This window comes from Phlebotomus papatasi, chromosome 2, assembly GCF_024763615.1.
Source record: "Phlebotomus papatasi isolate M1 chromosome 2, Ppap_2.1, whole genome shotgun sequence".
In the NCBI taxonomy this organism is placed as follows: domain Eukaryota; kingdom Metazoa; phylum Arthropoda; class Insecta; order Diptera; family Psychodidae; genus Phlebotomus; species Phlebotomus papatasi.
The window spans coordinates 11,688,105-11,715,727 of NC_077223.1; the positions used below are offsets into that span (position 1 = coordinate 11,688,105).

At 33.1% G+C, this 27,623-nt stretch overlaps 1 protein-coding gene across 1 annotated transcript in view; it reads left to right on the forward strand.

The window, feature by feature from the left end:
• Positions 1 to 27,623, forward strand: part of LOC129803755 (uncharacterized) — a 129,498-nt gene that overhangs the window by 70,501 nt on the left and 31,374 nt on the right. The window contains exon 2 of the mRNA XM_055850536.1: positions 1,478 to 1,707. Coding sequence (XP_055706511.1) covers positions 1,478 to 1,707 — 230 coding nt within the window. The remainder of the gene's footprint in view (positions 1 to 1,477; positions 1,708 to 27,623) is intronic.

The window sequence follows — 27,623 nt, forward strand, 5'->3', positions numbered from 1 at the left end:
AGGAGATGAAAAAGGACCCAAATGGCATATGACCTCAACACTCACCCAAATTTCAACTAATTAACCATGTCCTTCGACTCTCATCGACTAATTCACCCATTGGACTTATTTCCTTCCGCAGAAATACACCAAATATTTCACTGCCAAATCACAACAATCAGAGTTGAATATCTGTGAATTTCTTATCTTTTAGTCCATGATTCCAATACTAAAACCCATTTCATTCTGATCACGATTCACATATAAAATTTATACTTTATTGCAAGTTTCCCAATTAAACAGAGTATCTTTAACCATTTTCGATATTATTTTTTTTTTGTAAACTTTTCACATTTTTCTCCATCATTTAACAACAACATTCTCAAATGATACAATTGCAGATGTGAATAGCATGTTCTAAGAAAGAAAAAAGACTAGTAAATGATTGTCTTTATTGCAAAATGCTCTTAATAAAATTAAAGTGTAGCAAATTATTCTCAACTTTTCTATAACAAATTTTTATAAAACACTTCAGTCGCACAGAAATACAAATTGACAACCAGTTTATTTGCTACTCTTTATCTACAGAAACTTAAACTTTGGTACTTTTGGATATCTTAATGTGTTCTATTTATGTGAAAACTCCATCCTTTTGGGTGACTATTTCTCACCAGTCACTTTTTCAAGCTTGAAAATGGAAGGATTCTCGAGGGTCCTCCCTGGTCTGACATAATTTGAAAGGCATCCCAGCAGTGTCAAGCTCCACGCGCAAATGCAGATTAATTGGATAACAAAGTCCCATTGGCTATATCCTGAGGCTTTAATGGCCCCGAAAATTTGGGATTCACATTTTCTCCCTTTTTTCTCGGTCATTTATTTCTATGGGCGTTTGGCAAAGGGAGAACATAAGATAAGACACCATAAATTTCCTCTTACATCCGCATTGGAATTTGAATTAAATTTGTCTCCAAATGGTTAAGACATGGCCGGATGACTGAAGCTAAATTAGTGATTTCCTGAGTAAAGTAAAACTTTATTTTGTATACAATGTGATTGAATTATTCTCACTGCTGCAATGCTCATGCTCTCGCCTCTCAAATTAATGACTCACTTGAACGACATGGACGATTGTGTTGGGGATGTTATAATTGAATTATATTCACTTTGGAGTGAAAACTTTCTCGGCAAATTGTCACTATATTTCCCAACTTTGTTATCAACTCCTGTTTATTTTCTCATGTGCTATAGAGAATTCTGTAAGACATCAATGGGCCAGTATAGAAGTGCCAAGATCGGAGGAGTAAATTAAATTTCTTTCTCATGTAAACATCAGAATTTGCCAACACGACAAGTTTTCACCTCTATATTCGAACTTTAGCTTTATTTGGAACCTATACTATACTTTGTCGTCTTCCACTATCTAAGAACTTTTCATAACCTTTAATGATGTTTTTCTTTCAATTTTCTCATTCTCGGTTGCCGCAATTTCAACTCTTAGCTGGCAATTCAGACACATTCAAGGATCATTGCAACAAAACTGTGGACATCTACGTGGATGTTGCATCACCGGAAGTGACCAATCTCAATCGAGGGCAACCTCTTACGTGCTGGTATCGCTTCCGGAGTTTTCGAGGAGCACCCCGAGACTGGGTTCTTCGACTGAGATTCAACAAATTCAAAGTCGGCACTCTCATAAATGCCACTCACTGTGATGGAGGATATCTGCAGGTGAGTGGATGATTACATTTATTATGGTGCTATTCCAATTAAAAATGAACATGTTTTTTTTTTAGCACTTTACTGTTCTAAAGTGTTTTTTACATATTAGACATTTTTTGTATTGGTACCTGTTACGACTGTTTTAGAACACGGCGAGGACTGGAGAAAACAGTCGAGGCATGAACCAGCATAAAGAATAATCGATAATGTAGATGCATTTGGGAACAGTAAAGTGCCAAAATAAACCTTAAATAAACCTTATACCTTAATTATCTCGAATTAGGAAGTGTTCGTAGATTAAGTTTTGAATCGTCACATTTTTTTTTTATTTTTCCAACACAATTAAATCTATAGACTAATGACCTCTACACGCTAGAAAATTCTATGTCCATATTGAAGCGAATTCACGCTGGTGTAGGAAAACCAATTCAATATGGACATAAATTTCTATAGTGTGTTATAGGCCATAACAAACAATATTTATATACAAATTATCGTATTATATTCACGTCATCTGAAATTTCGTAGAATTAATGATGTTCGAAAGAGTTTATTTTTTTTTTCTGAAAAGAAATGACAAAGCGTCCAATCTTTGCAGAGTGCTCAAACTCACGTGAAAGAGCTCTCCTTGAACTATGTTCCGGATAGGAACATGCCTTTTCTTCAATATATGAGAAATTGTATGTAAAACCCCACGAGCAAAAATGATAAAGTTTAGGCTTAGACTTTTGCACTAGAAGTGATCCAAAATTAGAAATTATCCGTCTCATCAAGCAGATATATAATCCAAATATGCGTTAAGATAGTTTCATCCTTTAAGGATCATTAGTTTACTTAATAATCATGCCAATCCTTGGGCATAACATTCATATACAAAATTTCTCATTGAACACTAAATTGCATATTTTTAGGGATAGTTTTTTATCATAAATATCCGTAGTTTATTATTCATATATGCAAGATCATTTTTCTACACTATCAAACTGTAACTATACTTGATATCGTTAGTCCAATCCTTATAGTGTAAGAAGAAAAACCATATGAATCCTTTATCATGTCTCATAGCATCTTCAATTTAAGATTAAATGCACTGTTAATCCAAATTTCAGATGGAAATTACCATCAATAGAATCGTACTAGAGCCGATTATCACTTTCTAAAGGATTCATCCTTCAAATTTCAGGATATATTTAAGATATTCATTTTTATATGACAATTCATCCAGTGAATGACCGACCTATTTAACGTGCGTCATTGGGTGAAGAAGACAAACAAGAAAAATGCAATTCTGCACATCAGGCATATATATATTCAAATATAGGGACTTAGCAATTTTCAAACAATGCTCAATAGTGGGAGACCACAAATTTTGTATAAAAACCCATAATTTTTGTAAATAAATTTAGATTTCGCATTACCAGGGAACCAAGCGTTTCTTTTCGGCATTTAATTGCCTTTGTCTCTTCTGCGATTTCTCAGGACCACTTTGGCCAAGTCCAGCGGCACTTCAGTGCCTTCCACTTCAGCGGCCAAAGAGTCTGGCTTGTCTTTAGCGGCATCTAAAGTGCCTTTCTCTCAGCAGCCAGACACTAGGCTCTGTTGCCTGGACTTAGCGGCTTTACATAAAGCCTAAGGACCTAAAGTGGCAACATCTTCTGGCTTTGTTCGTCGGCATTAGGATTGCCTACTTTCAGCAGCCAGAAGAGGCTCCGCTGCCTACCACTGCGGCTCTAAATAGCCTATCTTAAGTGGCAGCTCGGACTTTGATGAATTGAAGATATTTTCTCCCTGAGGCATTCGTGCCCGGTGCACAGACCAAGTCTCTGTTTTACGCTCTGGAGGCATCAGATTAGTCTAGTCGCCATCACTGAGGGGCATTCCTGCCTTCATCCCAGTGGCATTCAATTGCCGTTACCAGGGGCTGTCTTTCAAAGACGCCGAGCGACACCGAAAGGGTAGAAAACCTTCAATAAATCAACAGTCCAAAGAGCAGGGAATTTCTTGGCGAGATCTGAGAAATCTTCCTCCTCTATATTGGCTCCTATAGCCTGATTGGAGCCAACAAACTATATTTTCGCATGTTTTTTCAGTGTATACCGGTTTACTATCAATTAAATTGATAAAAATAGAAAATTACTTCAAAATGTGCATTTTAGAACGCTTTGGCATGACTGACTAACAAGCATACGACGGATAAATAATAAAGTAAATTCAAGAAAGGTAAATCATTTACTAGTACTTTACTGATTCATTGCCAATTAAAACCGATGTTACCAGGTTGGGAACTTCAAGACTTTTTAAAAAAAATCAGTGATAAGCCCAGATAAGCTAATAGTAGTTGAGATTCTTTACACTCAACTTCGGAGTGCTTGGAACTCGGAATGCGTGAAAATTCGATTGTGAGTTGAATTTTGGGGGTAAAGAATCACGTCGAGTAAACTGTCCTTGTTGGTCGAAATGGATAAAATTGTAGTAATATATAATGGAACTGGTGTGATGAGTTGATTATAAAAATTCCGGTGATCACCTGTGAGAATTTCTTCACCTCAAGACTAAAAACACCTTTTTAATCTTGCCCAGAGCTTTCGGTCCGGATAAAATTGGCTCGACGTGATTCTTTACCCCCAAAATTCAACTCACAATCGAATTTTTACACATTCCGAGTTGCAAGCATTCTAAGTTCCAAGCACTCCTAAGTTTACTGTAAATAATCTCAACTACCATAAGCTTATCTGGGCTTATCCCTGGTCATTTTCTATTTTAAATAGTTTGAGTGGGGAAGGGCAACTTAAGAAAAAAAGTTCATTGAAATCGGTTAATAAACATTAGAGATAGAGTCCGGTCAATTTTGATATATGTACATGTAGCAAGGGTCAGGGTACAGTGGGGTGGAGTAGGGACGGTTGCGACCTATCAGGTCACAACCGTCCGGTCAGGTTATTTTCCTTTATAACTCGGGTCAGGGTAGAGCTAGGGCAAAGTGCGATCCACCGTTGGAAAGCTCTTGACCTCAGTTACAACATACTAAAATTTCATCAAAATTTAAAATGTAAGTTACGAGATATTAGACATCGAAGTTTCGAAAATCGATTTTTCGATTAATCGGACCTTCGATTAAATCGGATGAAAATAGTTGTATCATTTAACGAGAGCTTTCTAAATTACCAAAATTTTTCAAATTCTGACAATTAAAACCGGAGATATGGCCATTTGAAAATTCAATTTTTGACTCCTTCTAGCTCAGGTCAGGGAGTCGGGGCGGTTTAATTTTTTTTTAAATGGTAAAAATCCTGATGATAGTAAGAATCTTTTAAACACATATATTCCCTATAGTTTAGTAATATTAGTATTAAGAGCGACAGGTTTTTCCAGGAAAAATGAATTTTGTGATACTATCAATAGATATTTGTCGATAGAAAAAATTTTTCAAGTCAGAGGAAAAAAAAAGAGAAAATGAATAAAGGCAGAAAAAATGAGGATGAGATTGAAACTTTTCCTTCCATCTTACTGTTTTTCCCGCCTTAATAGTCGTCTTCCTTCTTGCCATCCAAATCTGCTACGTAGATATGTGAATGGCTGGAAAAGAGCGAAATTCCCGACTCTACTGATAGATAAGACTTGTCGGAAATCCCCTTGAAGAGCAATTCATTCTTTTTCCAACTCTCACTGCTAGCAAAACCAAAATTCAGCATAAAATTTTAGCAACAAAATTTAGTCATTCAATGTGAGCTTTGCAATGGTTTGAGAGAACGAAAAAAGATTTATGGTTGCACCCTGAATATAAATTTGTGTGGTTTTGAGGCTTGATGCGAAATGAGGGTGAATTTTCATGGGGGTTTTCACTATATCACAGCATTTCAGAATATTAAGTCTTTTGAAATTACATAGGCTCTCTTTTTTTTTGTTTACTTTTTGAAGTTCCTTTAACAAATTGTCATTGAAGTTTACGATCAAGAAAGTCATTGTAAAATTTACAATGATGAGTAACCCTGATTTTGAGTAGAGTCCTTCTCACGAGAAAGTGATGCTATTATCAATAAAGATGTTCTTTAATGAAGATTTATCGTTGGAAATATCATACTCATGCGCTTTTATATACTTCAAGCTTCAAGTGGCTGTAAGACGTTCTGCACGGAATTTTTTTTTGTGTCAAGACAAATGTTTTATTCCACTCACTCTCTGTAGGTGTAAGAAAGATATAAATTTTAAAATTCCATGAGGCTTTTCGTGCTTTAACCACAAAAGCTTTTTAACATTGCACACAAAGCTCCATACAGAAGGTACCAAGTTAAAATTCGTGTTTTGTGTATTCGCCTTTATGTCATTAATTGACAAAATTATTAAAATTTAAAATATTCTCAAAATGATCTCAATTATGTTCGTAAAAGTTTTGTTTTACCTCTTGATTCCAAACGTAGCCCAATAGTTACATTACGTCACACCATCGTACAAATTCCAAAAAAAATTCTCTCAAAGAAATTGAATTTTTTGAATATCATAAAGTAAATCAATAAGCGTAAGAAAGTAAAAAATTCTCTACTGTAATGAATATTTAATAATAAAAATTGAAAATTTATTGCTAAATATATAGTGAAATATTATAATGGGAGCAGTGGTAAAAAATTTCATCACATAGAGATCCTTTTCCCCACATAGAGTTTTTTTTTATTGATGTGGTTTCAAGGAAAGGAATCAATAAACATGAGGGTTTGCAGACGAGTCAAGAGTGGCAACCCTCGAAACCGATTATTCATTCTATAAAATCTCTTCCAACTTTCATTCGTCTGATATCTTGATTTTTCCAGTTTTCTCCATGCCCCTATTCAAGAGGGACTTTCGAATTTTATATTTCCATCAAGTTATGAATATTTTATATATGGTTCTGCATTTATGTTTTTCTCTGACTTCCCACACTTGAGTTCCATTTTGAGTATGTTTTATTCACGATTTGATTTTTTTTATAATAATTTTTTTATTATTAGTCCCATAGGAGCAACTGAAAAAACCCTTAGGACAGCTTACCAAAACACTCGCATTTAATAAGTTCCAGAATGCAGTGAAGACCTTCTATCAAATGTGAAAAAAATCCATAAATAAAACTAAATTCGTTACGATTAATTGTAGAGACAGATAAGGTAACTGAAGTATGTATTGACCATGAAGATTGGATCGTCACAATAAATTAGTATTCCATTAGTAAACTAATGCAAGACACATTTTGCAAAAAAAACATTAGTTAAAACCAATGAATAATTTTCAAACAATTATTTTCTTTTGGGGTGACGATCTAACCTTTATGGTCGATACATGCTACACTTACCTTAAAAGTTTAATAAGACAAAAATGGATTTTTCGTCTCGCATTTTTTAATGGTCACACTCTTATAGAAAAGTTTAGACGTGATTACTAATGAAAATTAGTTGTTCAGGCGATTATTATCAAATCTATTTAAAATAGTTCTTATATTCTTAAAACATTATACTCATAATAAATTTATTAGTAGTGAGAATATAAGACAATATTTACGTGGATAAGTTGCGGCAATTATTTCATAATGCTTTCATACAATTATATTTGCTTGTGTTAATTAAATGAAATCATTATCCCAACTAATATTGGTCACTAATTCCTTTTAGTTCTCACAACCAATGTAAATAGATGGGCCTATATTTTCATAAAGTTATGACTACCTTCCCAATAGTAAAGAGTGGTTTTTATTTTAGTAATGCGTTGAAGCTCTTTCGAATTTTAAGCAACTAATAAGAAATATGCATCACAATGAATGCTATATAGTAACCACAACTAATGTGATATAGTTATTACAGCCAATAAGATGGGTATCAACCCCATTTATTTAGTAATTGGAACTAATATGTTATAGTACCCATTACTATTTTGATTTAGTTGTGATAACTAAATGATAAGGATACTTTAACTAACTGTGGTCAACTATTTCACTTAGTTACCCAAACTAAATATATAGTTGGGTCTATATTTACTATATTTTATAGTTCTAATAACTGCATATGAGCTTGTACGAACTAATTTTTTCTAAGAGTGCAGAGTTACTGTTTAAGCTATAAGTTCAAAAGATGAGTTACAGAAAAAAAATTAAAATTAAAGAAATAAACAATACTTGAAAATAATTTTTCTCTAAAGTTCATATTTGCAAAATTATGTTGTAGCTTATCCTGGAAGGTGGAGAAGGGGGCAGGGATATGTTGATATTACAAAATCGTTGGATTGTTGTATATAGCACAGCTTTGAGTTTCTTCTATAAAATATAGTCAGATTTAATTTTCACGAATAACTTCTCAATTTCCTCCCTTTCCTCAACACACCACAACTTTAATTAACATTTGATTGGTTGGGATTTCACGTAAAACTTTCTTGGGATGAACAGGACATTTAATTAAGGCGAGAAGAAAGTTTTCGACTTTTCACGACAACATAAAGCGAGGCAATCAACAAATATTTTATCCGACTACGTAGGATATTTTTTTTGTGGTTTCTTATCAATTTGAGTTAGGGTGGAATTTTCTTTTGGAAACATTGTAATGAGATTCAAGAATTTACATGTATCACATTGAGAAGAAAGTAATTGATATTCACCTCAAATTTTCTATAGGACTGCACAATCATTTTAATAAGCTTCTTATTTATGAGAATTTTAGTATCTATTCTATTTCATAAAATGTTAAACAATATAATATATATTAAAATTAAAATTTAAATATGCAGGATGTATAGTATTAAAGTCAAGTGTTTAAGAATTTTGCAAGACATTGCATTTTTTTATTCTTTTTCTGCTTTTTTCACATTACAGTTTTTAATACTAAGAAGAAGAATTAATATCAATTTCTTGGGGGTAAAAAACCCTTCTAATTTAACCCTTTAAGGACGACTGGAACACCGGTGTCCCATAAAGAAAATCATTTTTCATGACTACCTAAAATTATTTTTTCATATGTCTGTACATAATTGTAAAGTAGAAGATTGAAGGAATCTACAATATTTTTACAAGTCTCTAGCTATTTGCTGTAGTAAATATTTAAGCTCAAAAATGGCAAATTTTTAAATTCTCATATTCATAGGGTAAGTGTGCCAAATTCCGGCCAGCTTACAATTTCGGCCACCTTTTTTGTTCCTCGAATTTCCATGAACTTTTAGATTTTACGTACTCTAGAGATTATACAATGCAAAAGAATAACAAAAAATGTAGCTTCGACAAACGAGTTGACGTGAAAAAGATATTGGAAGAATTCCCGAACGGCAAGGAACTATGAGAATGAAGGTGGCCGAAATAGGGCACCAAAACTATGTCTATAATTTTATTCATTTTAAAATGTTTTAAGAATGATTTTAGAGTAAATAAGACGGTAAACTCTTTACAAGGTTCCAAGCAACACTCTTTCAGAAGAAAGAATAAAAAAAATCAATTTGAATTTAAAATATTACATTTCAAACTTAAGACTTAGACGCTTGCATGCAACTATGCCGAAATTTGGCACACTTACCCTAAGTGATTTTATTTATTGTTTTTACTTCCAATTTTTTTTAAGCTAAACCCTTTTAGCAATAAAAACTACAATACTCATACGTAATATTTTTCATTAAAGCGAAAAAAAATATTCATTGGTATTGTCAGAAAAATTTTTTTGTCAGAAAAATATTCATTGGTATTTTCAGATAAATTTTTGGGTTATTTTTGTCCCTATCGTTCATAGAAGCACAAAATACATCGAATCAGACTTTGTTGGACTTTTCAAGGTTAGATGGTAGACTTATCATTTGATTATGTTTCTCAGTTCAATTTTTATTGTTGATTTTTAATCTGTAAAAAGTGTCTCGTCGTTAAAGGGTTAATAAACCCAAAATTCCAATTGATTTCCAATATAAATTTCTGGAATTTACAGGGGAATTTGTATAAATTTTGCTGATAATGAAATAATCCTTAACAATTGTTAGTGCGGTTGACCTCAAATTGTCATGCAAAACACATAAAATGAATGGGAAATTGTAGGACAAAAAAATGTATTATTCAGACAGGTGAATAAAATGATCCATATGCAGATAAAGTTAATTTGCAACCTTTTGTAGCTTTACCGGTGTTAATGATGGTGTTACCCTGGTAACTTTGCATACCATTCTTCATTTATGGTCGCAATCAAGAGTCTTGAATATTATATAAAATTCATTTTAATAGCATTCAATTGTGATGTGCTCTGTAGTGCAGAAGTCAAACAAGGATTCAATAACATTGTGAATTTATTTCAGTAGCTCCTACAACAAAGAACAAGACTATAAAGTCTCTAGATAAATATAGTTGCTGGCAACTTCATTTTCTATTTTGCCGTCTTCGTCGTACCTTTTATTAAAGTATAAATGTACGGGGAATTTAGTTAAAACTATTTGTTATTCTTGTTTGCATTCACCAGTTTTGTATTTGAGTATTTTGACAGATTTATAAAATAAATATTTCATAATTTTAAGGATTCAAAGTAAGTTGATATTCTTTATAATCTCATTTTCTTTAAATATTTTTAAACATAAATTAAAATATATCTCAATTTTCTCGAATAAACAAAATTTATGACTGCAAATTATAGAACAGATTAATAAAACTTCTTATGGTATGGGGCATATCTTCTTCTTCTCATAGCTTAAATCACATAATCGAGGTCAACTTGACCAAAATTAGTTATCTGTGCATAATAAAAGTTAAAACACCCCCAAAATGTTTATACGGTATTTATGAAGCATGATACAAGGCAATTTCATATAAAAGCAATTTATGTTTAAGCGGCTACCGCCATAATATTGTAAGACCAAAACTAAAAAAAAATATCATTCCGCAAGAGTTTTCCATCTTGTAGTTGTTGTTTGCACAACCTCATTTATATGAAAAAGAGTTAAAATGCAAAAATTGCCCTTATTGTTGATTCTGGGCCCATATGAGATAATAATGAAATTGTTGATGTTGTTGAAATGAGCGAAACAAAGGCAAATATGAAAAATGCACTTTTTAATTAAATTTTAATTGAATTTTTGAAGCTCTCTCACCATGCCAAAGAGCTCGCTCTGCTGGCTTTACCCTCGTACTTTTTGATACAGAAGTACATTGTGAAAAAAATCACAACATAAAATGCAATAAAAAGTGCTCGTGAAAAACGTGCACAACACGCAAAAGCTTCAAAGTCACCCACAGTTAGAATTAGGTCACTCTGTAACAACTCGATTGATACTGCTGAATTGTGGCAAATGGGGCTAACAAATTGATGTGGCATAAACTATAAAATTATCCTGACCCCGTTTCATTATATATTCAAAAATCTCGACAAAGATTTAAAAGAAACATATTTTTTTAATTTCTACTATTCAAATTTCGTGTTTTGTACGATATTTAAAAAAAAATCTAAAAGTAGTATTTTATTTATTACTCTTTTTTTTTACTAATTAAAATATATTTGTGCAATAAATTAATAATGAAAATTGTGCATTATATTTTTAAATAGCTACACTCTTAGAAAAGTTTAGACGTGATTACTAATGAAAATTAGTTGTTCGGGCGATTATTATCAAATCTATTTAAAATAGTTCTTATATTCTTAAAACATTATACTCATAATATCATAATAAATTTATTAGTAGTGAGAATATAAGACAATATTTATGTGGATAAGTTGTGGCAATTATTTCATAATGCTTTCATACAATTATATTTGCTTGTGTTAATTAAATGAAGTCATTATCCCAACTAATATTGGTCACTAATTCCTTTTAGTTCTCACAACCAATGTAAATAGATGGGCCTATATTTTCATAAAGTTATGACTACTTTTCCAATAGTAAAGAGTGGTTTTTATCTTAGTAATGCGTTGAAGCTCTTTCGAATTTTAGGCAACTAATAAGAAATATGCATCACAATGAATGCTATATAGTAACCACAACTAATATGATATAGTTATTACAGCCAATAAGATGGGTATCAACCCCATTTATTTAGTAATTGGAACTAATATGTTATAGTACCCATTACTATTTTGATTTAGTTGTGATAACTAAATGAAAAGGATACTTTAACTAACTGTGGTCAACTATTTCATTTAGTTACCCAAACTAAATATATAGTTGGGTCTATATTTACTATATTTTATAGTTCTAATAACTGCATATGAGCTTGTACGAACTAATTTTTTCTAAAAGTGTAATATCCAAGAGAAATAATCTGGACATAAAGCTGCCCGAAACTTTCCCACTGTCCCCTATAGTTCATTTTCGTGTTTTTAGTATAAGGAATTGATTTTGTAAGGATTTACGAGACGGGTTAATGCTTGTGAACTGACAAACGAGAAAGGAAAATTCATAGAGAGTTCAAGCTCATGAAAGTTCCCATTGTTTTTCTTCTACGTTATATTAAGAAAGGTGAGATAAACATTTCTATATTGATATTTATGACACGTTCTTCTTTCGATGTACGATCATATATGGATTTTTTATGGATCTTTTCCATACAACAGAAATGAGGGTTAAATACATATTTTACCTTTATTCTACAAAAAGCTCCGAGAGTAGAAAATTCTTTGCGACATTCACCCATTTAGCCAGACAGTGACTTGGGGATTGGCTGGAATAATAGGACTGTGTGGGAAATGGATAGAAAATCCCATGAGAAAATATCAAATTTTCTTTTCTCGTTAACTATATAGCACAACAGTTTCTGTTGGTTTGGGTTATACCATCACCTCCATAATAACAACTCCCAATTTACTCTACCTTACCCATAGCCCGTTCTTTATTTTCATGATGGAAAATATACCAAAAATATTAATAAAATCGTGCCTACAATATTTACTGTCTATAACATCTACACTGTTTAGTAAGAGTTTTAGCTGTAGCAAAAATATATTTTGTTAATAAAAATTGATCATTTTGGAAGAGGTGAGAAGATTAGGGGAAAGTCGTCTGCCTTCAAACGAAAAACGGAGTTCCAAATTTAAGATTTTTTTCTGAAGAATCCACAAAATGGATTTTATTTTCTACTACACCAAAAAATTCTCTTGTTCATTCGGCGTATATGATTACCTCATTTAGCACTTGCAAGTCCTCAGTTTTTCCTTCTGAGGAAATTAAAAAAGTGATGTCGATTTGTATGAAGGCAGCTGGCATAGTCTGCCTTTAAACGCGAGGCAGCTGCCTTTAAATGTTTTTTTTCACTGAGAATATTGAATCAATAAAACTAAATGGGCTATAAATGATTAGGTTGAAGCCTAACGGACTCACTAAAATCATCACTGCAGTCAAAAGACATTAAACAATAACTTTTCTTCACATTTTTCTGAAGCACTGTTTTGCACATGAAAATTTGGAAGAAAAATCCATTGAAGTTGAAAATTGTCAACTTGAAACATCCCGGCCGGAGCAAGATAGCAGGTTATAAGTATTTGTATGACGTTCGTCAGAGAAAAGTAGGAGTTCGATTTCACATGTTTTTATGTATGGAAAGATAGGATTTAAAGGCACACGACATTAGCATTTAAAGGCTGCTGCAGGGTGATATTTTCAAATTTTTGCCACCCACAAAAATTGTGTCATCTGAACCAAAATGTATTAACAGAAATATTAAGCCTGATTAACCTTCTATGTGTCACAATGGAAGATTTATTTGTAAAATGATTTTTACTATGAAAAATCACATGATTTGTGGAACCTCAAAATTACAGTTTAGAGCTCATTTTCATTTTTTTTTTGATCTAGCATCTAGGAAATAGGAGCTAGGCTCTCCATTTTTTGATGATTTGTGAGGATGATGGATATCTACCTAATAGTTAATAGAATATAATTTATGCTTTTGAGAACAACGAAAAATCGCAACATTTGAAGGCTGCTGCATTTAAAGGCAGACGACTTTCCCCTATCACTTTATTCCTTCCAATTTGGTAGTTGGAACTCTTCTTTCTTAAAGATACACTTTTGTTTAATTTGACTTGCTAAATTTTCGTTCACCCTTCAAAGGTTAATTTACATAATTTTGTGTATGTGGAGGCTCTCTCTAAAGAGTCTTTTTTTCCAAATGAAAACCCTCATATTATCTTTCTGCATTTAGAGAAAAATATTATCCAAAAATTTTCTCGAGAGTATCATAAATTAGAAAATTAATGTATCTCTGTTGATGAATTTTTCAAAGTATTCCAATGAATTGATCAATTTTATAAATAATTTTGTTTACTTAATTTTTCACTTGATTTTTTACGCACCCTACCTAAGGTCTTATTGGCGTGTGCCTATATATTATTGCATAGTTTTTTGAGAGAAAACTTTATGGAAAAGATACAATAAGTAATAATCAGTTGATCACTAAAAGAGGTATCACCCCCTCACATCCCTCCCTCGAACCACATCCGTAGACCTACCAGTACAGTAGACTCTCTCTCAATTGGGCATTTGGGGCAAAATGTCATCCGGTTTATCGGGTTTATCGATAGATTTGGGCGTCAAAACCTTTGTAAATTCCACAAAAAGCGCTCAATTATAAAGAATCACGATAAAATAGGAAGAACTAGGGTAAGTGTGCCAAATTCCGGCCAGCTTGCAATTCCGGCCACATTTTTTGTTCCTCGAATTTCCATAAACTTTTAGTTTTTACGTACTCTAGAGATTATACAATGCAAAAGAATAACAAAAAATGTAGCTTCGACAAACGAGTTGACGTGAAAAAGATATTGGAAGAATTCCCAAAGGGCAAGGAACTATGAGAATGAAGGTGGCCGAAATAGGGCACCAAAACTATGTCTATAATTTTATTCATTTTAAAATGTTTTAAGAATGATTTTAGAGTAAATAAGACGGTAAACTCTTTACAAGGTTCCAAGCAACACTCCTAAAGTAGAGGGAATGAAAAAAAAATTAATTTATATTAAAGATATTACATTTCAAACTTAAGACTTTGGCGCTTGCATGCAACTATGCCGAAATTTGGCACACTTATCCTACAGCGAATTTTATCGAATTAGCTTCATAATTAAACGTGAAAATTGTCAACAACATTTTTCGTCCGATTGAAAAAGAGCCGATTGAGTGAGAGTCTACCGTACTCCAAGACCATTGTTGAACAAGGTGTCTGGTTTGGATTCAAGATTTCATAGATAATCCCTTCAACGTAAACTGGGAATAGACTTTCCTCACGTCAAGACAGTTGGTGCGTCCAGGGTTTTTTAAGACATCAAATTTTTTTTTTTATCGTTCAAATTTTTGTGAAACAAGGGACTAACTCAAGCAAGTTGATACCTTGTCATTCTAATTTCATGAAAATTTGCGCATCATTTAGAATGACAAAGAGCTAACTCATAAAAATACATATTTTGAAAGGTAAAAATATGTATGTTTCGATGTTTATAGTAATGCTCATACAAATAGAAAAGAATTAAATTGTGTTTATTAACATACTTAATTGATATAATTATTTATACAAAGTTTAATCTTTCATGCTGTCTCCTGAAAAATGGCTCAGATTGAGTTGGCCCCTTGTAATTTCCAAGGAGCGACATGTAGAACATAAGGCCTTGAATGGCTCAACGCACTTAGCCGGTATCCTCCGTAATAGTAACTCCATATCATTCATCCACACTAACTACTCTTACAATGGTATTAAATTTTATAAAGTTACCCTCAAGATGTATAATAATTTGCCCAAAATGTTCAATTTAAAAAAAAAAGAAATTTTATTATATCTCATGATATTTAAAAATAAATAAATTATAATGCAAAATAATATGTAGGATAATAAAGAAATTATCCAACGTTCCAGCAATAAGATCAATGAAGAAACAAAATGTGGAGTATTACCCCGCATACAAATATCTAGTGCTATTGTTGTTTTGTGAAAATAAATTGCATTTTATTCCCGACTTTGTATAATACTGACTATATATTGAATTGAATGAAAGTAATATAAATTTTCTTTTATGTGTGGCTTTTGCTTTTCCACACAGGAAGTGTATTTTTTCTCTGCCAAATATTACCTCTTTTGCATGATTTTCAAATAACGTTTATGAATTTTTCTGGATTTTCTCATCCATTATGTAATATTGCCAACAAAAATATTCGCAAAATTGAGCATCACAATACTTGTATATAGACAGTCATTAAATTTAATTTGGAAACTTCAGCCAAACTTTCAACTGAAAATGGAATATCTTGAAGAAAAAGAATTTGTAAATTATGGGTATTTAATATTGAAAAAAAAGAAATAATAAAAGAACACAAGTAATAAGTATTTTGCCAAAATTTATTATTTGTTATGATATTTTTCCAAAAATAAAATTCACTGCATTGCACTAAAAATTTTATTATAAAAAAATTTGAGTTGTATTTATATTTCTTTTCTTGATAATAAAAGTTTTAAAATAAAAATATTTGTGTGTTTATTACGGCACAATCATATTAATCGTCATATCCTTACTGTCTTCAGGGTTTTATCCAAATTTTACGCGATTTTTTTTGCTAATCTCTAACAATTTATTAATAGTCTAATTATTTTTAACATTTTGTTAAATTCAGATGAAAGAAAAGGGAATAGTTTAAAAATTTAATTTTAATTTAAATTAAAAATTTATCCGAAATACATGCTTTGCTCATCATTTTCTGTCATCACTGGAAAGAGTTTTATTAATTACTGTTGATATTAGCCTTTTGATACTTTAATGTTTATAAAAATCCTCCGAGGAATCCAGATTAAAATTTAATTTCTAAATTTAACTGTGAGGCAAATTCTGGGCGTATTAATTGAAATAATTTTCTGAATTCACAGGAAGTTAAATAAATATATTATAATTTTACGGTACTTTAGGATATTCTAAAGAGAATTTACCATTTTCCTGGGCAAACTCCATAATCATTTTCTCTATAATAAATGCAGTCCTATCCTAGTGCATTTGTAATAAGAAATCACAGATTACAGAAGGGTTGATTTCTCTTCCAATTTCCTCCTTGCCTTAAGCACACCTTATAATCCTTTAGAGTATTTTCACAAGGTACCGGAAACAATTCTACATTATATAGAATAACATGGGAATAAGAGTCATTCGAGGGATGATATTTTCTTAGGGGCATAAATTTAAAGTTTTATCGAAATATCCAATAATGGTTTATGGTATTGAGAAGGATATTGGGAAACAAGCTTTTGACTATGATGATAAAATGTATTGAAAAATAAGAATTATATACTTGTACATATTTGCACCTGTGAGTCAATTTGTGTGAAAAGAGATTTTCCTTGACATTTTCATTTACCAACCATTTGGCGGAAGTTTCCTCTAAAAGTACACATTTGTTGTAAAATGTGGGAACTTTTTTATCGTATGTACGGATAAAAATCGTTTTCAACTTTTCGAATGTACCAATGGAAACTTTCCGATAGATTTAGTACAAAAATTGAGAAAATCACTAAGAGGAAAGCATGTGGATGTGGGTCACACAAGAAATATTCACTCACGTTGAATACACCATACACTCCATCAATTTGGCAAAATGTGACTGCCACATGGACATGAAAGTGGAATTGAAAAATCACTATAATAAATTCCAAATCCATTTAGTCTTTTGATTGCGAGAAAAATCTATTGGACGACAGTTACTCATAGCCAAGCGCCTGGCAAGTTGGTCTTTTTATATGGAGCTATTTGAAGCCAATTCCTAAATTGATCTCGGACTCAGCTCACAGTGCTCAAAGGAAAAAATTTATTTAAACAAAAATTTAGTATATTTATCCCTCCATATGGAAAGGTATCTTATAACACAGAAAAACTTCTCACTTTTTAAATATTTAGCATAACGATCACGAGTGCAGAAAAATTCCCATACGCATTTGTATGTGAAAGTAAGATATTGGCTTCGACTTTGAAGGCCACTCGCCGGGGACTAGCTCATAGCCATTGATGAATTACAGCAACCTAGTATTCTATAAAAAATGTTTTTTTTTTATCTCATTATATTTTAAACTAGATAATTAATCAATAGTTATTTTTATACAATTATACTCTAATTTAAAATTGAAACGTACGAAAGGTTACGAAATACTTCATTTTTTGCCTTCAGAAACGAGAAAAAAGTAATTGTGAATAATTTCAGTGGTGGTATTGTTCATATATTTTCTTCCTGATGATTTTCCTTAGATGCTTAGGTTATGTAATGTTTCCTAAAATAGACTGTATTTGTTCTGAAAGAGCGCCATAATCATAAATAAATTATTTTATCTGCTTCGGGAGTATCCCACATCAAATATTTCTTTTATGCTCACCCAAATCCAAATTCCTCCATTCGACGTGCCTATATGGCTGAAATTGACAACATTTATCACAAAAGAAAAGTATATAGTGTTCATGGTGAGCAAAAGACACATAATTATTTATGCAGCATCTCATTTTGCATTCATATCTCACACCATCAAATTTTCTACATTCAGTGCTATTTACTTACTTTTGGAGCAAAAAATACCCGGGGATTTTTCAATAACCTCATATTTTTCATTTTTTTCTTCTGAAGGGAAAACCACAAAGTTTTTATGAACATAGTTAGAGGCCTCACTATGTCAATAAAATGACTTAAATAGAAATGAATTGCATTAAGTCATGAAGAATAGTAAATTTCATTTAAATCCACTTCGATTGAGAATATTGTCATAAAATAACAAAAAAAAATGGCCACATATTTCCAAGTTATAAAAGGGTAGGAAAGTTTTCAAACTTTGCGAAATGCTCAAATTCGTTACAAATGTCAACAATAGCACCATTTACTTATATTAAAAAAGTTCTTTAGTGATTCAATTCAAAGAGAAAAGCATCTTTTAAGTTTGCCGATTCACAATCGATTTGAATTTTAAACCGATTCATTACTTAAAAGATCATTTGTTTTCCTTGTTATAGTTGTGGAGTTAATATAATTTAATCTTAGAGCTATTGTTTCTTAATTCATTTACTACCTACTTCTAAAATTCTCTAAAAATATAATCCCTTTGATCTTGGTGTGTGATCGTAATTCAAAATATATGTAAGGGAAACTGGGGCAGTAGTAAACATGAGGCAGTTGTAAATACTGATTTTTATGTCTCTATTTGGACTCGTATATCGACTGTTTCTTCGGTTTCTTCAGTGGAAAAGATCCTCGTAGTATCCATTAATTTATATATGTCTCATCCTCTGAATTTTAATAATTCATTTAAAAAATCTCAGTGTTTATTTTACCCCAGTTGCACCTATATCTAACTCAAAATCAAGAAATTATTATACACTATGGGAGACTGGGGCAAAAAGTCACAAATCGATAAATTCAAAATTCACTATCTTCCAAGATAAAAAAGATAACGGCTCCAATTTTTTTTCTATAGATAGCCTCCATAGACCTTCTTCAATGTCGTAAGTTTCTTAGAATTCGAACAAGGAATTTAGAAAATAGAAAATATCGAAATTTTTAGCCCTATTTTTGAAATATTTTCCTTGCAGAAGATAACAATTATTACCTACTTATTTTCCAAAATTGATGCAGTGGTGAATATTTTCTAAATAATTTGGATTCTATGAATACGAATCTGCTATCTATTTTAGAATCTCACAAAGGTTCTTTTCTCCAGAAATCCTTTTATTAAAAATGGCCACTTGGGGTAAAAAGTAACAAAAAAGCGAAACAACCTCTTATGTCTCACGGCAAAAAGAAACGTCATTATCATGTCTCGCCGTTTTTTGTTTGCATTTGTCAAACGATTTGCAGTCTTTTGTGTGTTTTTTTTCTAAAATACTCCCTCCGTTCCGAAATAAGTCGTAGGTTTGGCGAAAAATTAGGGATTAAGAAATGGTTTCAGAGAATGTTTTTGTGAAATTTTCTAAAGTAATCCACAATAAAACAAAAAAAGCTGTTCCGCTTTGTAAAAACTAAGTAGGGTAAGTGTGCCAAATTCCGGCCAGCTTTCAATTCCGGCCACCTTTTTTGTTCCTCGAATTTTCATGAACTTTTAGTTTTTACGTACTCTAGAGAATATACAATGCAAAAGAATAACAAAAAAATGTAGCTTCGACAAACGAGATGACTTGAAAAAGACATTTGAAGTCTTTGAAGTATTCTCGAAGGGCAAGGAACTATGAGAATGAAGGTGGCCGAAATAGGGCACCAAAGCTATGTCTACATTTTTATTCATTTTAAAATGTATTAAGAATGATTTTAAAGTAAAGAAAGACGATAAACTGTCTACAAGGTTCTAAGCAACACTCCTTAAAGTAGAAGGAATGAAAAAAATCAATTTCTATTAAAGATATTACATTTCAAACTTAAGACTTTGGCGCTTGCATGCAACTATGCCGAAATTTGGCACACTTACCCTAATCACTATAATTAAATAATTCGATTTTTCCAGCGACGGTTTATTTTTTTTTGATTCCTTTAAATCATAATTTTCTTCTTTTCTTTTGATTTTGTTGGACAAAAAATGTTATGCAAAAATGTCCGAAAGTCCAATAAAACTAGCAAATTTTCAGTGCTGGAATTGTACCCAGGTGAGAGTTTGTTAGGAAAGAAACACCACAAAACTTTCATACGCTTTTGAGGGTGGTGTCAAGTGAATGTGAGTTATTCTATGAAAAGCTTCCCAATGCTGTAATTCCCAATGTTTTGTTCTATTCATAACCACCCACAAAAGTGTGGCTAAGGACTGTGTGGAAAAGCTTGAACTCTCTATTTGGTCCCCATGTTAAATTGTCCCAAAAGCACACTGTTCCTAAACCATATAAAAAAAGGGCCACCCGCAGAAAGCTCAGCTGGAAGTTTCCAAATGGTGTCGCTGCGAAGTGAATTTAATATTTAGGCAATGCATTATTCAAAATTGCAAATTGTGTCCATTCTGTATTCAACAATATCGCGCTTGAAGAGGGTGGTGAAAAATATGTGGGAGAATAGCTACATTGTTTTGTAAACATAGGTTTGGGTTGGTAGACTATTTTATGCTCTTGATTGGGAACACTGAAAGTGAGGACAAACTTTCTCTCATATACCCTTGTTGTCACACGATAAAAAGAAAAGATGGTTCATTTGTGTCCTTATTCTTCATTCACATATATTGATTTTCCTTCTATTCTCCTCTTTAGGGATTGCTCCAGTTTCGCCTGGAGAATTTGAGAATGTTCTTTAGAAGAGTACTTATTTACAATAATATTTCTTGGAAAATATCTTTGGATAATATTTAAAAATAGTAGGTGAGATTGTTAATGCCCAACGCATAATAACTTTTGTTTAGTAAACGTTTTTGACATTTCAATGTGAGTGAGTGAAATCCAGATCTAGTCATCTCACTCAATCTCATGGGAAATTTTGAAAACATGTTTACAAACAAAGGTTATTGTGCGCTGGTCATAAGAATCTCAACTAATATTAAATACTTTCAAAGTTTTTATAAGCAAATAAATATAAATTAATTAAATAAAAAATAGTACTCCCTCCGTTCCGAAATAAGTCGTACGTTTGGGAAAAATTCTTGTTCCGAAATAAGTCATACGTTTTGGAAAAATTGCGATTAAGGTAAAGTTTGTTGGTAAATGTTTCGTGTATCAACAATTATCTCTTGTAAGGAACTATTGCTAATGTCCAGAACTAAAATTGGGATCCAGTCTTGATGGTAATGTTGAGGAACGAATGTCTTAAAATTATCTTATTTTTTGCGTTTTATTTTCAATCTAAAATAGGTGCAGGATGGTGAGAGATACAGACTTGGGATCTTCGGGGGACCCCCCATAAGTTGACCCTGGGACCATTAATATGTCCTTTATTTTTCCCCCATTCCTTCCCTTCCCCTCCAAAATCATGTTTTTTGGGATTGCTCGAAAACACGTCGTGCGATTTTTTTCTTCAATTCTGGATATGTTTAAGAGAAACATATAAATTGTCCCAGGGTCAACTTATGGGAGGTCCGCCGAAGGTCCCAAGTCCCTATCTCTCACCATTTTGCTTCCAGATATTCGAACACATAAAAAAGAATTTTCTTTTTATTGCTTATTCTGCAAAATTTGAGATATAAAAAATGTCATATCGGTAATAACTGTTGAGTTTTACTTGTGCATACTAAAAATTTAGAACAAATTCTAGCCTGTAATGTAAATCACAGTCCATTTTTTTAAGAATTAACTATCTACCGGAGCTCTTTGAAAAAAACGCGAAAAATGGACAACTTCAATATATCGATTCCTCAACTTACCATCCTGATAAGATCCCCATATTATCACTGAACATGGAGGATAGTTCATACACAAGATATTTGCAAATAACAAAAACATTCTCTGAAACCATTCCTTAATCCCTAATTTTTCGCCAAACGTACGACTTATTTCGGAACGGAAGGAGTAATAAATACAAATAAATAAATAAAAATTACAGTAAATAAATAAATAAATACAATTTTGCATTTTATTTTAAAATTATTTTGTGTAGTTTAAATATAATATTGTTTGATGTATGCTATTTAATCAGTTTTTGTGGGTCAAGTCTTTAATAATATTAAATTAATCAAATTCTTTAATTTCATTTATTATTAGAAAAAAAGGTGAGATTGTTAAGAATCTCACCTAATACACTTTTAGGTGAATATTAGCAAGAATTAATGACAATAGTTTGAAAGTTTTAATTTTCCTATTTCAGGACAAAATTGTCCTTTCGGTGAGCGTCACTGAGGTGGTTTAATCCAAAATTAAAACACTCAAGGTTCCAGAGCTTTCGACACTATATCGTGTCTTCTTCAGTGGTTCTTAGTTAGTCTATTATCTTGGATATTGTCACTATTTTTGTATAAATTTACACTCATCAGATTGGAAACAATAGTTTGGAGTTATTAATGAAAAAATCACAAAATTATCACTAACAATTTTTCTGGTTTTTTTTCTGCAGAACGGCTTGGTACTCGAGTACCTGGTTTAGGGACATTCAAGGAGCCTTTCAGCCTTGTGTGAATATAAATCACGATTGGTAATTAAGAATACTTAAAAATATCTAAACCAATCTTAAACACAAAAGGATATTGAATTAAAAATATGTATGTTTATAAAAACAGTGCACATAGTCAAAATATCCAATAGGAAATACTTTACAAAAGCAGGGTTTATCCGATGTATCACCTTTGATGGCCAGTTTACAGAGAAATTTAAATTGGTGTAAGTTTAAAGTTAAGAACAGTTTATGGGTTCCGATAATGAATCACGTACAGCATGAGTTTACTAGGTATTATCACTGGTTTGCTATAGAATTCTATGTTAATTTTCCTCATCTTCTTATAAACAATCAACAACCCCAAAATATTTCGCCCTCTTCTTAAGGGTGAAAATTAAAGTGAGACTTGAGAATAATTTTATGTGACAAAAGCCAAAAATGGGAAATGTGGAATTTTCCCCATGAGTGTACAGCAATATAGTGTTCATAGTGAAAATCTTTATGTTAGGTGTTGCTTTTATCTACATATATAGGTATGATATGTAGGTAGCTTTCGTGCCTTCGAGGCAATAATCGCACATGTAGTGTTGGATGGCACTTAAAATTCGTGAAGCGTGTGTGTGTCAATTTTCACACAGTTCAGGACTCAGACGACAGAAGGGCAGAAGGGGGTTCAATAAACATTTGAGGAAAGATGAGGGGTGGACAATTTCACTCCCCAAGTCCGCGTCTAAATTCTATAATGAAATACTTGAAGTGAAAGAGTGTCTGTGGAAGGTGATGTCTCACACTACATCGAAGTCTTGGTGCTTGTGAAAGGTTTTTGGTGTTGTATTAGGTGAGATTCTTAACAATCTCACCTACTATAATCCTAACAAAATTTCATGTCGTCCGATCGAGCTCAAACTTGGCCAAAACGTGTTTCAGCACTTCCTGATCACGAATATATATGTGGCTAATTTACGTTCCCGGCCGGCCGGCCGGCCGGCCGCTCTTTGGAGCTTAATAGCTCCTAAACTAAAAAAGATATCGACTTGCGGTTTTCGGCAAAGGTTATATATCGGGTGAAAATTGCAACTTGGTGCATTGACCCCCCACCCCCCCACCCCTCCTTCCGCCATTTTGAAGACCCCCCTTTTTTTGTTTTCTCAATAGCTCCGTCCCTATGGCATCGAGCGGGCTCAAATTTTAGTATGTTATAGCTGGGCCTTAGAGCTTTCCATCAATACCAAACTTAAGGTCCCCCGACACCCCTGACCCGAGCTATAAGGGTCCAAAAAAAATTTCTTAAAATGGCCATAACTCTGGTTCTAATTGTCAGAATTTAAAATGTGAGGACTTTTTAGAAAGCTCTCGTGAAATGCCACTTCCCCTTCTTACATCGCAAGTTCATAAAACCACCGCTAGGGGCGCTATTATTAAAAAGAAGATTTTTAAATCTTATAAGTTAAATAACTCAAAAATTCCATTGTGCATCGGGCTGAAATTTTAGTATGTTGTAGCCGTTGATTATACCTATCAAACAAAAAAAACCTTAAGTCGATCTAAAACCCCTGACCCGAGCTATAAGGGGTCAAAGTTCGAACATTGACCGGCCTCTATCTCCGGTTCTAATTAACATAGCGACCTAAATTTTACCTTTTTGGTTTCGTCTCGATGAGCACTTTCAGATGGAAGTTCAAAAAGTCACCACAGGTGGCGCTGTGATAGCATCAAAATTCATCGAAATTCAAAATCACTTTTCTCAAAAACGACATTGTGCAAGTTAATGAAATTTTAGTATGTTGTAGTCCAGTCTAAGACGTTTCCAAAATGGTGCGTATGTGCGCTGTGGTTTCAATAGAACCGGAGATATGAGGGGTCAAAGTTCACGAAATTCAAAAAATCATATCTCCGGTTCTATGAGACCGATTTTGATGAATGGGGGCTTAAACGAAAGATCTCATCAAATACTACAACTTTCTAGAATATTTGAACTTCGTGGAACCAACACCAGGGGCGCCACAGTCAAAAAACCAATTTTAATATCACATAACCTCAATTATCTCGACACGTACTTAACCGATTTTGATGATTACTTCGACATAATTGTAGAGGACATTTGTCTCTACATTTCGTCCATACATCATTTTCCGCTCAGACTACGCTATCACTCCGATTTTGCCGTTTAAGTGTGAAAAAATTGATTTTTCCCATAATAACGCTTTGAAACCACTCAGATGCCAATTTGACTACCTCTACTCCATCAAGACACTTAAAATAGGATTTTAAATGGAAAGTCTCACAAAATACAACAATTCTTTGATATATTTGAAGTTCATCAAATGACCACTTGGGGCACTCTAGATGAAAAAACGAGTTCAGAAACAAAAAACCTCGATTATCTCGGCTTCTGATTAATCGATGAGATCAAGTTCTACGGCAAAATTATAGAGAACATTCTGGTCTACATTTCATCCATATATCACTTTTCCGTCAGTTCATCCAAATCCTTGATATTTTGGTTTAAATACAAAATTTGTATAATTTCACGAATTTGATTCAAAATAACTGAATGGCGTCTCCCAACTTCAGCTCCAAATCGAATTTGCATGCACTCCGAGTTAGCTCACGTTAAGAATCTCACCTATATAAGCCGGTTAGGATTATCTGTCCCTTTAAAATAACTCCCCCTTCAGAATAAACTTCATGACAACATTTGCAAGTTCACTTGGTTATATTTACACACGCCACTATACTGAAGCTTTCACTCCCACACTTTGTTACCTCTGCACAAAAGCTCATACAAGAATGGCGCGAAGTTAGAAGTTGATGCGCATGGGAGTCTCTATGAAGTTTAAGTTGAATTATTGTATGTGAAATTGTACAACAAGGTGGATGAATAAAAGAGGAAAGTGGTTGGAAAATGGGCTGACCTATTAAAGGAGTCATCAGGATCCTTGGGGTAGTTTTATTCTATTATAAACTTAACAAATGGGGTATATGATGAAATCTTTCTACCCTATATACAATACATTTTATACGGCAACTCATACAAAAGCTCATTTATGGGAGAATAATTTCATCGCTTTCTCAAAAGCCCTAACCCAACTTTAGTAAATTTTCATTAACAATTCGTCACTTCTACCAACAATTGTCCTATCTGCTATGTAATGTGCACAGCAGATAACACATTTATGGATGAAGGAGATAAAATGTATAGAGACATTAAGACTATTCTCACATCATGACACAAGTATATAAAATTCAACCCAAATATTTAGGACAACCTAACCATATTTAATTAATTATTCTAATTTAGTTTCTTAATAATATGTTTCTATTCTAATTTAAAAATATTTGTTTCATTATATCCTTGTTGAATTTACTTTCATTATTTCTTTTATAGAAAACTACGTAAAACTGGGAATTATATTATGTAAATATTTGCTTTACACTAACCAAATATTTGCACTAATTCAAATCTACCCAAGATTTATATATAAACTTGGTTGGATTTCTCTGACTCCATGGAATCGGTTGGTGCTCGGGATTTTCAATTTTTCCGATGTGATAGGTCTGAGCGGAAGAGAGGGGGTGGTGTTGGTGTTTATGTCCGCAATTGCCTCAATTCTTCCGTGATCTGCTCCAGTAATTTTGGGAAGCTGGAGTACATTGGTGTGCGTGCACTATCTCATGGTGTAATAATTCACATTTTCTCTTGTTCCAATCCTCCTCCAGTTACAAATCTTGAAGATATTGATTGTCTTCTCGATTTGGCACTGTCGTTTGACAACTTTGTCATCACAGGTGACTTCAATGTCAACCTTGTGTTGAAAACTCCTCTAGCCAAGAAGCTTCTTGCTTCCCTTTTAGCACACTCTCTCGACTATGTGCCGTTCCTTCCAACTCGTATGGGGTTTTTACTTGACCTTATGATCCTGTCTTCCTGTGATTCACAGAAGATAATTCAGTATCATCAAACTCCTCTACCAGGAATCTCTGATCATGACTTGATATATGTTTCATATAGCCTCCGTCTTCCTAAACCTATCAACAAATACAAAATTATTCGCGATATTAATAACTGCAATATATTGACTGCTCGAACTGCTGCCGCAGAGGTGTGCTGGAGTGAAGCTTTACTTCTAATATCCGCTTCGGAAAGAGTGGAAAAATTCTCGACACTGGTGAACGACTTATTCGAGAGAGTTGTGCCCAAGAAGCGCTTACTCATTCCTCCTCTGTCCACTCCTTGGATTAATGATAGCGTAGTCGCACTTATAAAGCGTCGAGATTCCGCCTTTAAAAGATGGAAGCGTTCAGGCAGGTGCAGCGATGAGGCCTTGCTCAAAAGGTTGCGTAATAAGGTTCGTAACCTTATTAAATTTCGAAAGAAGCAGCATTTTTATAACACTCTAAGTCCAAAGCTTCCTCCAAGAACTCTCTGGAGTAACATTAAAAAGCTTGGTCTTCGACCGTCAGTAACGGCTGGTGATAATAATCTCTTATCTGCCAATGCGCTTTGTTCTTATTTTTTCATCTTCTTCTATTGACCCCCCGAATCACCCTTCTTTACCTCTTGCGCCCTGGGAGGGTTTTAGCTTCAGCTGTGTTTCACAAGCAGATGCTGTTTACGCTATCTCCCGTGTCAAGTCGAATGCCATAGGGTGTGATGGTGTCTCTCTTGATTTCATTAAAATTCTCCTCTCGGTTATCATCCCAGTGCTCACCGATCTCTTCAACCATGTTATTGTTACTTCGACCTATCTTGATTCTTGGAAACGGGCTCTAGTAGTACCGATTCCCAAAATTTCAAACCCCAAGTCTCCATCTGATTTTAGGCCCATTAGCCTTCTTCCTGTTCTTTCAAAAGCATTCGAATTCTTACTTCATGAACAAATTTCTCAACATTTAGATGACTATAGTTTGCTTTGTGACTTCCAGTCTGGTTTCAGAAAGGGTCACAGCACTACGTCCGCCCTTCT